The 15,203-nt window shown below is 44.9% G+C and overlaps 2 protein-coding genes across 2 annotated transcripts; both read right to left on the bottom strand.

The window, feature by feature from the left end:
• Window positions 1-4,858: 4,858 nt before the first annotated feature.
• On the bottom strand, window positions 4,859-11,292 carry LOC124683979 (cinnamoyl-CoA reductase 1-like). The gene is made up of 6 exons (XM_047218394.1): window positions 11,158-11,292; window positions 8,326-8,495; window positions 7,103-7,288; window positions 6,225-6,387; window positions 5,499-5,688; window positions 4,859-5,138 (listed from the first exon to the last, which is right to left on the bottom strand). Exons 1-6 carry the CDS (start codon window positions 11,279-11,281, stop codon window positions 5,006-5,008), a joined length of 966 nt encoding a protein of 321 aa, XP_047074350.1. The 5' UTR covers window positions 11,282-11,292; the 3' UTR covers window positions 4,859-5,005.
• A 502-nt stretch (window positions 11,293-11,794) lies between these two features.
• Window positions 11,795-13,765, bottom strand: LOC124683978 (cinnamoyl-CoA reductase 1-like). The gene is made up of 6 exons (XM_047218393.1): window positions 13,633-13,765; window positions 13,375-13,544; window positions 13,062-13,247; window positions 12,648-12,810; window positions 12,322-12,508; window positions 11,795-12,032 (listed from the first exon to the last, which is right to left on the bottom strand). The coding sequence occupies exons 1-6, from the start codon at window positions 13,763-13,765 to the stop codon at window positions 11,900-11,902; spliced, it is 972 nt and encodes a 323-aa protein (XP_047074349.1). The 3' UTR covers window positions 11,795-11,899.
• Between the last annotated feature and the right edge of the window lie 1,438 nt (window positions 13,766-15,203).

Below are 15,203 nucleotides of genomic sequence, written 5' to 3'. Positions count from 1 at the left end.
ATAAACCTTGCTAGCCTAAACCTTGTATCGAGAGGGAATACTTCTCATGCATCCAAATTCTTGAGCCAACCACTATGCTATTTGTGTCCACCATACCTACCTACTACATGGTATTTCTCCGCCATTCCAAAGTAAATTGCTTGAGTGCTACCTTTAAAATTTCTATCCTCTACCTTTGCAATATATAGCTCATGGGACAAATAGCCTAAAAACTATTGTGGTATTGAATATGTACTTATGCACTTTATCTCTTATTAAGTTGCTTGTTGTGCGATAACCATGTTCATGGGGACGCCATCAACTACTCTTTGTTGAATATCATGTGAGTTGCTATGCATGTTCGTCTTGTCTGAAGTAAGGGAGATTTACCGCTAGAATGGTTAGAGCATGCATAATGTTAGAGAAGAACATTGGGCCGCTAACTAAAGCCATGATCCATGGTGGAAGTTTCGAGTTTTGGACAAATATCCTCAATCTCATATGAGAAAATTAATTGTTGTTGAATGCTTAAGCATTAAAGAGGAGTCCATTATCTGTTGTCTATGTTATCCCGGTATGGATGTCTAAGTTGAGAATAATCAATAGCGAGAAATCCGATGCGAGCTTTCTCCTTAGACCTTTGTACAGGCGGCATAGAAGTACCCCTTTGTGACACTTGGTTAAAACATGTGCATTGCGATGCTAATCCAGGTATTCCGAGCTAATTAGGACAAGGTGCGGGCACTATTAGTATACTATGCATGAGGCTTGCAACTTGTAGGATATAATTTACATGATACATATGCTTTATTACTACCGTTGACAAAATTGTTTCTTGTTTTCAAAACCAAAGCTCTAGCACAAATATAGCAATCGATGCTTTCCTCTGCGAAGGGCCATTCTTTTACTTTTTATGTTGAGTCAGTTCACCTATTTCTCTCCACCTCAAGAAGCAAACACTTGTATGAACTGTGCATTGATTCCTACATACTTGCATATTGCACTTGTTATATTGCTTTGCATTGACAATATCCATGAGATATACATGTTATAAGTTGAAAGCAACCGCTGAAACTTCATCTTCCTTTGTGTTGCTTCAATACCTTTACTTTGAATTATTGCTTCATGAGTTAATTCTTATGAAAGACTTATTGATGCTTGTCTTGAAGTACTATTCATGAAAAGTCTTTGCTATATGATTCATTTGTTTACTCATATCATTTACATTGTTTGGATCGCTGCATTCATTACATATGCTTACAATAGTATGATCAAGATTATGATGGCATGTCACTCCAGAAATTATCTTTGTTATCGTTTACCTGCTCGGGACGAGCAGAAACTAAGCTTGGGGATGCTGATACGTCTCCGACGTATCGATAATTTCTTATGTTCCATGCCACATTATTGATGATATCTACATGTTTTATGCATACTTTATGTCGTTTTTATGCGTTTTCTGGAACTAACCTATTAACGAGATGCCGAAGGGCCAGTTCCTGTTTTCTGCTGTTTTTGGTTTCAGAAATCCTAGTAAGGAAATATTCTCGGAATCGGACGAAATCAACGCCCAGCATCCTATTTTTCCACGAAGCTTCCGGAACACCGAGAGTCACCAGAGGAGAGCCCTGGTGGGCCCAGGAGGTAGGCCGGCGCGGCCCAGGCCCTGGCCGCGCCGCCTTACCATCTCACCGCCTCTTCGACCCTCTGACGCCGCCTCTTCGCCTATAAGAAGCCCCTCGAGCTAAAACCTCGAGGCGAAAAAGCCACGGTACGAGAAACCTTCCAGAGCCGTCGCCATCGCGAAGCCAAGATCTGGGGGACAGGAGTCTCTGTTCCGGCACGCCGCCGGGACAGGGAAGTGCCCCAGGAAGGCTTCTCCATCGACACCACCGCCATCTTCATCAACGTTGCTGTCTCCCATGAGGAGGGAGTAGTTCTCCATCGAGGGTCGGGGCTGTACCGGTAGTTATGTGGTTCATCTCTCTCCTATGTACTTCAATACAATAATCTCATGAGCTTCCTTACCTGATTGAGATTCATATGATGATGCTTGTAATCTAGATGTCATTATGCTAGTCAAGTGGATTTTACTTATGTGATCTCCGGAGACTCCTTGTCCCACGTGTGTAAAGGTGACAGTGTGTGCACCGTGTGGGTCTCTTAGGCCATATTTCACAGAATACTTATTCATCGTTATGAATGGCATAGTGAAGTGCTTATTTATATCTCTTTATGATTGCAATGTGTTTTGTATCACAATTTATCTGTGTGCTACTCTAGTGATGTTATTAAAGTAGTTTATTCCTCCTACACGGTGTAATGGTGACAGTGTGTGCATCGTGTTAGTACTTGGCGTAGATTATGATTGTGATCTCTTGTAGATTATGAAGTTAACTATTGCTATGATAGTATTGATGTGATCTATGCCTCCTTTCGTAGCGTGAAGGTGACGAGTGTGCATGCTATGTTAGTACTTGGTTTGGTTATGTTGATCTGTCATGCACTCTAAGGTTATTTAAATATGAACATCGAATATTGTGGAGCTTGTTAACTCCGGCATTGAGGGTTCGTGTAATCCTACACGATTAGTGGTGTTCATCATCCAACAAGAGAGTGTAGAGTCTAGCATCTATCTATTTATTCTGTTATGTGATCAAAGTTGAGAGTGTCCACTAGTGAAAGTATGATCCCTAGGCCTTGTTCCTAAATATCGCTATCGCTGCTTGTTTATTGTTTTCTTGCGTTTCTACTTGTCCGCAATATTACCACCATCAACTACACGCCGACAAGCACTTTTCGGCACCGTTACTACTTGCTCATACTTATTCATACCACCTGTATTTCACTATCTCTTCGCCGAACTAGTGCACCTATTAGGTGTGTTGGGGACACAAGAGACTTCTTGCTTTGTGGTTGCGGGGTTGCATGAGAGGGATATCTTTGACCTCTTCCTCCCTGAGATCGATAAACCTTGGGTGATCCACTTAAGGGAAACTTGCTGCTGTTCTACAAACCTCTGCTCTTGGAGGCCCAACACTGTCTACAAGAATAGAAGCTCCCGTAGACATCATGCATCATCCTTCATCCCAGGAGCCGTAGGAGAAGCATCTGATGAGGAAGGAGCAGGGGATTTGGTTGGAGCAATAGCGTTCGAAGCACACAATGGAGGTAGCAAGTCGCGGGAGAGGGGAGAAAGGAGGAGCGACAAGCGGTTGCCCAAAGGGGGAGTATATGAGGAGTAGAAGAGCAGTCTTTGAAGAGGAGCGAGGAAGAACAGTGGGGTGGCTGGGCTACGGGCGGGGCACTCAAGAGATGAAGGATGAGAGAGGGTAGTCACGTGCCGAGAGAAGCTACTGATATCTCAACCATTTTAAAATGCTCTCTCCAATCCATAATTAGTGTCGGAGCTTTAGTTCAATGTAGTCTAAATTTAAATTAAAACTCCGACTAGAAACAATGGGTCGGGATGGAAGCTGGCAGCTTAAATGACCACTATAGAGAAGATAAAACCACCGCCGGCCTCACCGCCAACAAGCATGGTCTCGAAAGAAGGAAGGCCCCCATGTAGGCCTGTAGGCCGACCACCCTAACGATTGCCACTTTGCGCTACGACCACACATTGGAGATGTGTAGCCCCTCATGTCACCACCATTTCACTAGAACCTTGTCTCGCTCAAGTCCACATCAGGCACAACACCGCCCTCTATAACTTGCAGGGCAAAAGTAAGCATCAAATACTCATTGATCGTAACAAAAACATTTAGAATGGGTCGTAACACAAACAACTTTGGAGGAAAATTAATGTAGACAAAATCCCCAAAACACAATTGCAACATACATTAAATCCTTCCAAATACATGTCTTGAATCATTCCACATGTCGCTTATGTGTACATGGAAAACAACATACACTCTTGTAGCGTGTTGAAACACCGGACGCAACACAAAAAATGCTTCGCCGCTTTCAGCGACAATGACCACAAATACGCCTCGCCAGAACCTGTTGGAGTCTTAGAACCATTTCATTGTTCTTCTCATACTATCAAAGTCGGTAGAGCTGCTCCGCTAGCTGGTCGCTGAATTTCCTCGTAGAGCAACAGAACACCATTAAAATTCCCGAGCATAAAACCATCAACCAGTGGGTTATGTATGATCTGGAGAGGGCGGAGATGATCCTTCTTAGGAAAAAAAAGAGTACACTACTGAAACACATACTCAGAGCTTTGTGTTTCCCATGTTTATAATGGGTTTTGACTATGATCAATTTTGCATAAAGCTTTGATTTCAAGAGAATCACTTCTTCCTTTGCGATTAAGCAATGTAAACCAGGGACTTATTTGGTCAAATTAAAAATATGAGAAATGGAAGGACTAGAAAAAAATATGATTATATTTAATTGGTTATAAGTATGATTCTTTTTTGCATAAAGATCTTCTTTCAAGTAAATCACTTCTTTTTTAGAATAACAATGCACATCAGGGATTTCTTTGGTCAAGCTGAAGATCACTGGTGGACTCAACTGAAAATATCGGAGAAGGAAGGACCAGCTTGAGCATCACCTTTGTTTTCCTTGAAGGCAATGATCATCTAGAAAATAAAATATAGTCATTAGTTAAAGCGTCAAACGGACTTCATATCATATCTTTTTTTAGTTCCATTGACCCAAAGAAACCCAGGCAATGAGGAATTTTAGGACGCTTGCACGTCTTCTAATTATGTTTTTCGGGAAGATGGACAATCTACTCATCTAACTCGGGATGTCCGATTTTGATACCATGTTGATCCAGTTGAAAAGAAAACAGGGAGCATATTTTCACTGGGGTAAAAACATGCAACATATTCATACTTAAACAGGTTCGGCCATCTGAGTGAAAATATGTTTCACACAAAATATTTATTTTTTCTATGGCAACATGATTCTCTTGATGATTGTGTCACCAACTTATTTTGTTTCACTGTTTACATGAATCAGAAAGAATTTGCAAGTATAAACAGCCAAACTTGTCCCAGTTGTAGTTGGATGCTCAGTTTAGGACACCAGATGCTCTGTAGGATTCAACGCTGTCTCTCAGGGTCTTCTCTAGAGGCCTGAAGGTCCACCCTAGCTTCTGGAGTTTCTCCGGACTAAAAATCATATTGTCTTCCACTTCAGTAAAGCTACAAGACAATTTGGAGAGAAAAAAAAAATGAGTTCCAAGTTAAACATTGAAAAGCAGGAGGGAAGGCCAGCATTGAGCTGCATGTGTTTTAACATCGAATATGGCACAGTATATAAACGGGAAACTCCAGTATGCTTTATCCAATTTTCCAGCCCTATTCAAATACCTTTGAGTGATATACATACATGCTTATCTCAGAAAAATACATGGACTTTGAATTCTACACAAAGTCAACCAAAGGTTGATCATCCTTCTTTTTAAGGGAATGTCAAGTTGTCAACTACCTCATAACATGGATAAATAGAATAGCTAGCACGTGTAATATAACACAAAGTTGCCTGCTGAGAAAAAGGTTTACCTTTTCGGATAAGTATAAGTTGGATATAAGGTCTTCAGAATATTTATCATATCAGAGACTTTTACTGGAGGTGAATTGCAGATGTACCGTCCAGACATATCTGATTTTTCATATGACAGAAGAAGAGCATCGGCAACATCACGAACATCCACTACATTCCTGAGTTTATTTTCTACAGTCTCATGTTCTCCTGCAAAAGAAAGCTATATCAATTTTTACAGGAACATAATTATAAGCATTAACTAGTTCAGTGAACAACTTGATTTTAGTTATGTGGAGGTCTTCTATGCTATTGATTAATATGCTTTGTTGAGTTGGATACAGGCACCCAGTGCACACCTATCATTTCTGGTATCCATGTTTAAAAATAGCAATGCTGAGTACTCCCTCCGTCCCAGTTCGCAAGGCAAATTTCCAAAAAATATTTGTCCCAAAATCTCTCACCTCCTAGGCACATTTTGCATTTAATGTGGGAGTAAACTAATTCATTTTTGCATGCAAACACTCCTCTTTTCATCTCCCACCACGCACTAGTACTCCATGCATGTGAAAACACCACACACTAGTACTCCATGCATGTAGAAATCTTGGCCAATGAGATTTCACCTTGGACCAAGATATTGGCAAATTTTGCCCTGCGAACTGGGACGGAGGGAGTACTATATTCTTATTTATACAACCGCATTAAAACCAAGAGAGGTGTAAATAAATACGTAGTACACCCACCTTTGAAATAATTAAGAAGTACTTTACTGCTAGAGTTTACTGTAGACTGCATCAAGGGTCCAATTACCAATGATGGGCAAATAGTTACGATGTCCAACCCAGTTTTTGCTGCATAAGCAAAAGCCTCACGCTCTGCCAGCGTTTTGGATAGGTAATACCAATCCTATCAAAATAACAACACACATTATTTGTTTTAAACGGGTGGTCCAAAAAAAATTCAAAACGGAGGGAGTAGGAAATAAGAGACCAGGAACATCTTGTGTGGTTAGCAGAAGAATGTTGTATTATCATAAAGCTGTAAGCTTGTACGGAGTACCATGTATTGATTGGGCTTCCTTTAAAAAAAATAGGATGGAGGACAGGGATAGGCGTTATGGGTTCGGTTCCAAATAGGATGTTATGGATTTGTTTGAACCAAAATGAAGATCTATGTGCAGATTATCACCCACTGACAGCAGTAGCAATGCATGTTTTGGACCATACAGAATCCGGACAGGACACATTATATTGAAGTGGCTGTTGACATGAAATTTGGACAGGTATTCTGATGCTGCGTTGCGGTGTTGCAATAGGTATGTGAGTGTGTGTAACAGGATTTTAGTGCTGTTTTTGCAGCTAAACACTTGTAGTGTACATTGAGCTTAGTGGTTTCTCCTTGAGTCAAAGTTGGAAACATGGTGGTTGATTTCCCCACCCTTTTATCTATAAAAAAAAGAGAGATACAATTCAAGATTAAAATCAACTCTTAGTCATATACTACCTCAAAGAAACTCTTAGGTCGTGTACATTCCAAGCGAAAACATTGAATCGAAAGTTTAGGAGTCTATGCAATACAAATAGACTGTGTGGGCTAAACAATGAGGTGTTGCCTTACTTACTCCATTCTTTCTGCAGTGGTCCTCGTCTGACCAGCTGTCTTCATCAAAGGCTTTGCCCTCAGGCCAGCTAGGATTAGCGACGATAGCAGCGCCCGAAGAGACCATGATAACTCGCTTAACTTTTGCCTCATGGCAGGCCTTCAACACGTTCAGTGTGCCTGTTACAGCAGGAGCTATGATCTCTGCCTATAACAAAGCAGCAACGGTTCCATTTTCAGTAAATACTAACTTGTTAAAATTCAGCGATTTGTAATTATGTTTATGTTCCTGACAACTATTCACCTCTGGGTTGGTTTTTTTTTTTTTTTTGAACAAGAACGGCCTCGAAAGGCCTGGAAGCATTAATTAAAAGCGGTGGGTACAGAAATTACAGCAATGCCCTTTTACATCTCTAGCCCTAAAAAACCTGAAATTTGAAGAAAAGACATTGCACTTTACAGAAAGGACCCTAGCAAGAAATCTGGAAAAGCAATCAGGTGCTCGGTCCCCTTCTCCACCGGTCGCCGGCGACCTCGAGGCGCAAGACGTCGAGGTCAGAGAGGAAGTAGCTCGGGGCGCTCTCCAATCCGACGAAGAACTACCAGCGACGGCCATGTCAACACCACCGGGGACGAACCACTTGGGGGTGTAGCCACGGCGAGCTCCGACGCTGTGTAGCAGAGGGCCTCCAGAGGAGGTTGGGCTTCTGGTCGAGGGCCGCCCTTCGGCCATCGAACACGGGGGCGAGGCATCGATGCCAGCAAATGTCCCCCAAGGAAGAACTCGCCAGACAGCACGGCAGCGCAACAACATGCCAAGATCAACCAAAGCTTCCAAATAGCACCACCGAGGCATTTTATTGCAGCAAGAAGGGGTGGGGAAAACAAGAGCAAGACCAGCCAAGAACAGATCTCGCCATGGACGCGGCAGCAAGGTGGTAGCATGAGATCCACCGATGCTTTTCTCAGTTCCAAGAATCAGAGATTGAAGAACAAGAGAAATAGCATCACCAGATCCGGATCTGCCCACCTTTTTATTCGCCGGGGAGAAGCTACAAACTATAGAACCTAAAACTAGAAGAAGCCAGACCTCTCTCCCACCCACCGTCAGCCACCATGGCCGCCGGCGGCGAGGGGGAGAGAGGCCGGCGGGAGGAGCAAGGAGAGAAAGGCTCAAAGAGAGCAAACTCCACACAGGGTACTGTAGCACAACGAGAGCTGGGTGGGGGTAAAATAGCTATCCACCTCTGGGTTGGTTGATCGGCCAGAAGGGACAGGGCAGGCAACATGGAAGACGCCCTCGCAGCCTGCAATCGCTGACGCTACACTGTCATAGTCCAGCAGGTCAGCCCTGACAAGCTGCAATCTTTCGTCGGCGCCTTCTAGAGCCTTGAGATGGGCGTTCTTAGCATCACCTGAAGCACATTCACACACAAAAAAGCTTACCACTATGAGCAGTCCAGAGTCCAGGCTGCCATCGCATATCGCATAAGTACACCCAAACGATGTTCAAGATTTAAGAGCTACGAATGTAATACAGTATCTTGTGATATGCATCTCGGCGTTCCACCACACATTTTGCCCCACGAGAATGGATCTAGACAAAACGGAAAACTGCTGGAGCATCAAACTTTAGGATCTCAAAGAGCATACAACCACGAGCTTCAGTTGACTGACTCCCAAGTCCCAACAAGGGCTATTTGATAAAATGTCCCACTTTACTTTGCCATTTGACCCAAAGGACACATTTACTTTGACATGAATAGAATGCCCCACTTTACATTACTCATTTGCTAAAATGCCCCATTTGAATGATTTACTGCAAGTTAAAGTGGATTGATGCAAACCTGCCTAAGCTAATCTGTTAGTCGTCCGTATGGCCGTATCTCTCCCGTTGGGACAAAGCCAGGCTACGCCGCGACGAGCTGTCCGACTGTCGCGACGAAGCTCCGCGCCGCCCTCTCTCCGCCGCCGCGTCCCAACACTTCACCGCTCTCATCCAGACCACGAGTCGCCGCGACGCGCCGCCGCCGCCATCAGTGGCCCCGCCACGCCGGAGAAGTCGCCCTACCACAGGGACGCGGATGAAGGAGCTAAGAGGGACGCCGCGGGGAAAAGAAAGCACGACACTGGGCTTGGCTGCGGCGGCCGGCCGGCCGGTCATCGCCATCTCCCGACCTGTGCAAGTGCGTATTCGTATATGGAGGAGAGAGAGGCAGATGTGCATGGGTGGCCCAGCTCTACGTCAATCCGCTCAGGGCCAAAGGATTAATTGCAGGTTAGAGAACTAGGTTAAGACTTGACAGGATATTATTTCAACTAGTACCAGCAAATCACCTAAACGGGGCATACACTATATAAAAGTCATACACTTTTACCTCTTCATAACGATTTAAGTACTGTAGTTGAGCTAATTTCCTACGTTTTGCCTGCCCCGTAACATGGCGCGTGTGCACCTGGCTCTGGTCGTTTGGGTATGACAGTTTTTATTCTTTTTATTTTTAACCGCATAGCCTACCGGTTACCGGCTGAGATCCTCTTTCCTTCGTATCCATTCAGAACTTTTCCGGTCATGTTGCTGCATTACGGTCCGGCTGAACTGTGCTACTCCTGTTTTTAGACCTAGCTTTGTCATAAAAAACGTGGCAGCCGCTTAGACAAATCTAGAGATATCCTGCCTCATTGACTGCATTAGAAAACTCCGGGCCTCCACTTCTCTTTCGGTCCTTCCCACAAAAAAAAGGAAACTCCGGGCCGCATCCTGCCCTCACCTCTTCATCTACCTCTGCTACCACTGCTTTTCCGAGGACGCAAACCAAGACGCTCCCTTTGCTCACCACCTGTAGGCTGTGGCCTCACCCACCTCAAAAATTTCCCACGGCTCTGAACCTCCTGACCATGGCGGCTGGGACACAAGGCTGAAGACGCCGTCCGCGTCGATTTCGTGGCCGGAGGAGGATGGTCACGGTGTTGGCGAAGAACATCTGGAGGATGACCCCATATGGGTGGTTGTCGTTGATGTCCTGGTGCAGCGGCACCCGAACCTGCACTCATCACATCGAGGGGGACAGGAAGACGGGGAGCAGTCCAGGGATGGGGTGATGCCGTCCCAGCAGGCAGCAGCAGGTCCCTAGCACGCCGCCCCCAGGAGCTCGACCGGAACCGGCGGCCACGAGTCCGAACGCGACCGTGATTACCACCTGGCCTTCTGGAATTCGAGGACGGGTAACATTATTTTGACAGAACGAGGCCTACACTGGCGGCGCGGCTGCTTTGAGCACATCGTCTTTATCTTCCTCAAGACCAATGAGGTATGCAGCGCTACTGTTTGCAACAGCACTCTTTGCCTCCAATGATGTGGACAGCTCCAAATGCGGTTGTTGAGCCCCATAGATGATTTGAGGAGTCATTTCAAGGTGAGCCATGGGTTGTCTGATCGTATCTGTGATTAAATTTGGGGATTTCAGGTTTTTACACAGATCTCTGAACTCATCCTCTTTCATTGTGTAGGATATTTGGATTAAATGAAAAGGTGGAGCAGAGGTGAAGTGTGGCCAGTTTGAGAGAAATACATGGATATTCAGAATGCAATCCGATGAATTTTGCTTCTGTTTTTTCCTTTAAATTGAACCATGTTTGCATTTGAATGATATTTTGCAGTTACAATAGCACGAACCTATCCATCATTCCAGTAAACACAAGCAACAAGTATATGTCTTTATTTCAGGCCCATCACTCTTCAGATTTTACGCCACGGGCGCGGCGTGCCGCCGCGCCAATGCCTCCTAGTTTTAATAAATGGGCAATGTAAAGCAGGGCATTTCATCCATGCCAAAGTAAATATGCCCTTTGAGGCAAATGGCAAAGTAAAGTGGGGCATTTTATCAAATAGCCCTCCCAACAACCACATATTGTGGGCTTCACCTCTGTATCAACATCAACTACTCTCTACTGATCTGTTCCTACATACTACTACCTCATAAACATAGATCTTAGACGGCACAGCAAATGGAATAAGCATTCGGGGAATGGGAATGGAAGCGGATCAAAGCGAGGTGGACCGGGGCGTGCTCTTACCAGGATCGCGCACTGTGCCGCGAACGGTGTAGTGGCCCTTGGAGAGGAGGAGCTTGACGAGCCACGACGCGATGAAGCCTCCTGCTCCGGTCACGCACACGCTCTTCCTCGCCGCGGCCTCCATGTTCTTACCTTTTCTCCGCCGCTTCTACAGCTCTACTAGCTAACTGCTCCCTCCTCTGCTCTGTGCTGTCTGCTCTGCCGAGTTTGGTTGTTGAGCATCTCGCGAAGCTGCGCTGAGGTGGGCGGCAGTCGGCAGTTGCGCGGAGTTCAGAATTTCTTTTACATCTTTCTCCGTTTGGTCCTCGGATTTTGGCGAATCTATGCTTTAGGGCTTCTGCAGTGAGAGCAAGGCAAATTTTACCCCTTTTTTTTGTAAATTAGGGCAAAAACAAAAGTGACCCGGGCTCATTTATTCTCGACACTAGGCGTATTCCTATGTTTTGATATGGATACCAATAATTTTGGCAAAAATGACGGTTTTGGGAAAATAGCGACGACTTCACCAAAACAACGATGATTTGAACAAAATGAATACCAAATTGCAAATTCCTAAAGATGAAGAATCCTGCTCCGGTCACGCACACGCACAAAATGCACACCTCCACATTTTATTATTCAAGCAACGCTAAAGACAATCGAGGCCAATATTGTCTTACAGAAAAGCTACAATGTGGTCAGAATAGGCAGAGAAACCTTCCACAGACATCTCATGCTCATGCAATACATCAACATTGGTTGCTCAATCAAGGACACCTGCAGTCCTGTATGATTCGACACCATCCCTGAGGGTCTCTTCAAGTGGCCGGACTTTCCAGCCCAGCATCTCGAGCTTTCTGGAACTAAATGAAGGCTCATCACTCACTTGGACGAACCTGCGATTGGTTTGGAACAAAATTGAGCATTAGGTCACAGTAGCCACGCCATGACATGCCACCATCACCACTAAGCTGGAAGCATGATGAACTTATAGGCAGAAGTAACACAATGATCAATGATCACCATTATTGGGTAATTCCACAAGGTACAAAGCACCCTAGCAAATAATCAGGAACAGCGTCTATCACCAAAAGTTAGCTAGACACGCAAATCAGAGGAAGAGTTCTAATAAGGGCCACCAGGTTTCATTTCTTATGCATCTACTGAAACTATGGTTAGGCTTACTTGCTCGCAAATTTGTAAGCGGGATACATGCTCTTCAGCAGGTCTATGACATGAGAGACCTTCGTTGCATGTGAATTGCATACATAGCGTCCGGAGACCTCTGGGTTTTCATACACCAGGACAAGAGCATCGGCAAGGTCCCGAACATCTACGAAGTTTCGAATTTTAGTCTTCACCTCGTGATCACCTGCAGACAAGTCAGGGGACATCAAAGATGGTCGCTTTCCACACATTGGAGGGCCTAATGCAGCCATATAAACATACTGGAGTGAATTCAGGCGGTGGCAATGGCAATTTCTTAGTGCCGCGCGCGAAGCGAGGCAAACCTGTCAAGAAATCAACTATGACCGAGCTGCTGACGTTCACTGTAGGCTGCAACAAGGGCCCGATCACCAAGGATGGGCAGACTGTCACAACATCTAGTCCGCTTTTCTTTGCGTATTCGAAGGCCTCAAGCTCTGCTAGTGTTTTGGCAAGGCAGTACCAATTCTGTAAGAACAACGGGAGGCAGAATCAGAACCTGTGAAAACCGAAAACCACATGTCTGCATAAGTAGGATGATGTCTGAAACGCATGAATTTCACTGAAACGGTTCAATTCTGAAAGAACGTTATGTTTACACAATGTGAGACTAGCAGGTGGATGTTTCAGCAACCCATTGAGACTTTGTAGCACAATTGTAACATCACGCTGCAGTAAGGTGTGACATGTGTCAGGACCTCATGATTTGGTGATCTCACCTCGGTCGTCCTGCAGTACTCGACGTCAGACCAGCAGTCTTCATCCATGGCCTTGCCTTCAGGCCAGCTGGGATTCACCATGACAGCAGACACCGAAGATACCACCACGACCCTCTTGACCTTGGCCTCAGTGCAAGCCTTGAGGACATTCATCGTGCCGGTCACAGCAGGAGCAATCAGATCAGCCTGCACAAACATGGATTTGCTAACAACCAGAACATGACGAGTTTTCCCTGTTTTTGCTTGTTGGCAACTGATCGAACAGGTAGAGGGAAAGCGATAGGAAAGAGGGGTGAACTGACGACTGACGTGCCTCGGGGTTGGGGGTGGAATTGGCGAGGACGGGGCAGGCGACGTGGAAGACGACGTCGCAGCCAGCGACGGCCGCCGCCATGCTGCCGTAGTCCAGCAGGTCGGCCTTGAACAACCGCAGCCTCTCCGCGGCGCCGTCCAACGCCGGCAGGTGCGCGTTCTTGGCGTCGCCTGCCGACAGGCACAGGAAAATCGAATCTCTGTTCAGTAGCCGTCACAGTCAACGGAAGAATCCCAATGATTCAAGAACTGAACTTACCCGGGTCACGGACGGTGCCGTGGACGGCGTAGCGGCCGCCGCGGGAGAGGAGCAGCTTGACGAGCCACGAGGCCACGAAGCCGCCCGCGCCGGTCACGCACGCCGTCGTCGTCGTCCTCCCGGCGCCCTCCATCGCTGCGATGGTAGGAGTATGGTGATTGATGGGACAGAGGAAGAGTATCGGCCTTACTGCAGTGCAATTACTTGAAAGGATGCTGCACTGATTTGGCTCGCTATTAGAGCACGTGGAAATTGCATGAGTTGACAAACACAATGCGTCAATGCCTATCATATTTTACCGGTGAATTATGCAGTACATGGATAGAGATGGCCAATTAAGTATGCAAGTTAGCTCGTGCCGACTTCGTATCATCTATCCTGTTTCATAACATAAGCCCTTTTGCCAAGCTAAAATAGCTTGTTAAAAAAGAATTATATTATGAAACGGATGGAGTAATTTGTAAGATGCTTAGATGAGTGCTTATAAAAATCGATCAAGCATTTTAGTAAGATTTGTATCGGAGTTGTGCCTAGTTAATTAAGCGTCTAACTAGTATAAATAAGCACCGGTTCTTAACAAAAGATTGGTTTATTTCTTTAAGGACCTCTCATGAGCATGTTGCATTGTACATGCCTAAAGACCATCTCCAAAAGCATATTTATTAGAGAACCAATATGTGATTGGATGGTTGGAAGGATAGTGGTACCTCCAAACCGGAGATTAAACCCTATTTTGATGTTTTCGTCGATAGCGAGACGTTTATGTTGACTTCGTCAATCTCAATATTCGTAGGATCAATTTCTTGCACTCTTAAAGGTGCTCATAGGAGTAAAGTGTATGTGTGTACGTTCATAGAAGCGAGTGTACCTACATATTTGTGATCGTTTATGTATGTATTATGTTTCGCAAAAAAGAGCACACCTATTTTTTTGGGTGTTTTTGCCTATGTGGATAGGACTTGGTGGTGGTTTGGAAAAGTGTCCGTGCGGAGGCCATCCCTACTCCCACGGCGTGCGCCAAATTCTATATGCATGCTCAATTTTTGGTTTTTTTTATCATACTTTTGTCCATTCTTGTCTATTTCTTGACCATTTTTCATCAAAACACATAAATCAAATACATATAGTAAACCTTTAACATTAGTATTTGATTGACATAATTCACACGTTTATTTAAATTACAAATTTAAAAAAAGATAATTTGAAGACATAGTTCACACGATCAAATGGATCTATTGGTTTTCTCTATGGTTTCACATGTGCTCAACCAAATTTACTTGGAGCTATTCATGAGTAGCCCCGTGATGAATATGGCGGTGCATCTTGAGGTATGCTTCAAACTATTGTGGTGCACGCTCCGGCACAATCGAAGGCCTCTGAAAGTCCCACTCTCCATAAAGCCTTTTTTCTCAAGCCAATGCGCTTCAAATCTAAATCGTTTACACTTCACTGCATTAACAACTGTGGAGAGGAGGAGTGACAATGATGGCCAGTTATTTATGCAGTAGATGGATAGAGATGGCCGATTAGTCATGCAGTACATGGTTAGAGATGGCCAATTAGTTATGCAA

Source organism: Lolium rigidum, chromosome 1 (genome assembly GCF_022539505.1).
Source record: "Lolium rigidum isolate FL_2022 chromosome 1, APGP_CSIRO_Lrig_0.1, whole genome shotgun sequence".
Classification (NCBI taxonomy): domain Eukaryota; kingdom Viridiplantae; phylum Streptophyta; class Magnoliopsida; order Poales; family Poaceae; genus Lolium; species Lolium rigidum.
The sequence above is the reverse complement of the archived record's forward strand: the minus strand, read 5'-3'. Positions and strand labels throughout refer to the sequence as shown.

Coding starts and splice junctions, on each gene's coding strand:
- LOC124683978 (XM_047218393.1), bottom strand. CDS start 13,765: ATGGAGGGCGCCGGGAGGACGACGACGACGGCGTGCGTGACCGGCGCG. Junction 12,509..12,647: donor CATAGTTGATTTCTTGACAG/GTTTGCCTCGCT, acceptor ACTTGTCTGCAG/GTGATCACGAGGTGAAGACT. Junction 12,033..12,321: donor GCTTACAAATTTGCGAGCAA/GTAAGCCTAACC, acceptor AACCAATCGCAG/GTTCGTCCAAGTGAGTGATG.
- LOC124683979 (XM_047218394.1), bottom strand. CDS start 11,281: ATGGAGGCCGCGGCGAGGAAGAGCGTGTGCGTGACCGGAGCAGGAGGC. Junction 8,496..11,157: donor CGGCACAGTGCGCGATCCTG/GTAAGAGCACGC, acceptor AATGTGCTTCAG/GTGATGCTAAGAACGCCCAT. Junction 5,689..6,224: donor ACTTCTTAATTATTTCAAAG/GTGGGTGTACTA, acceptor TTTCTTTTGCAG/GAGAACATGAGACTGTAGAA.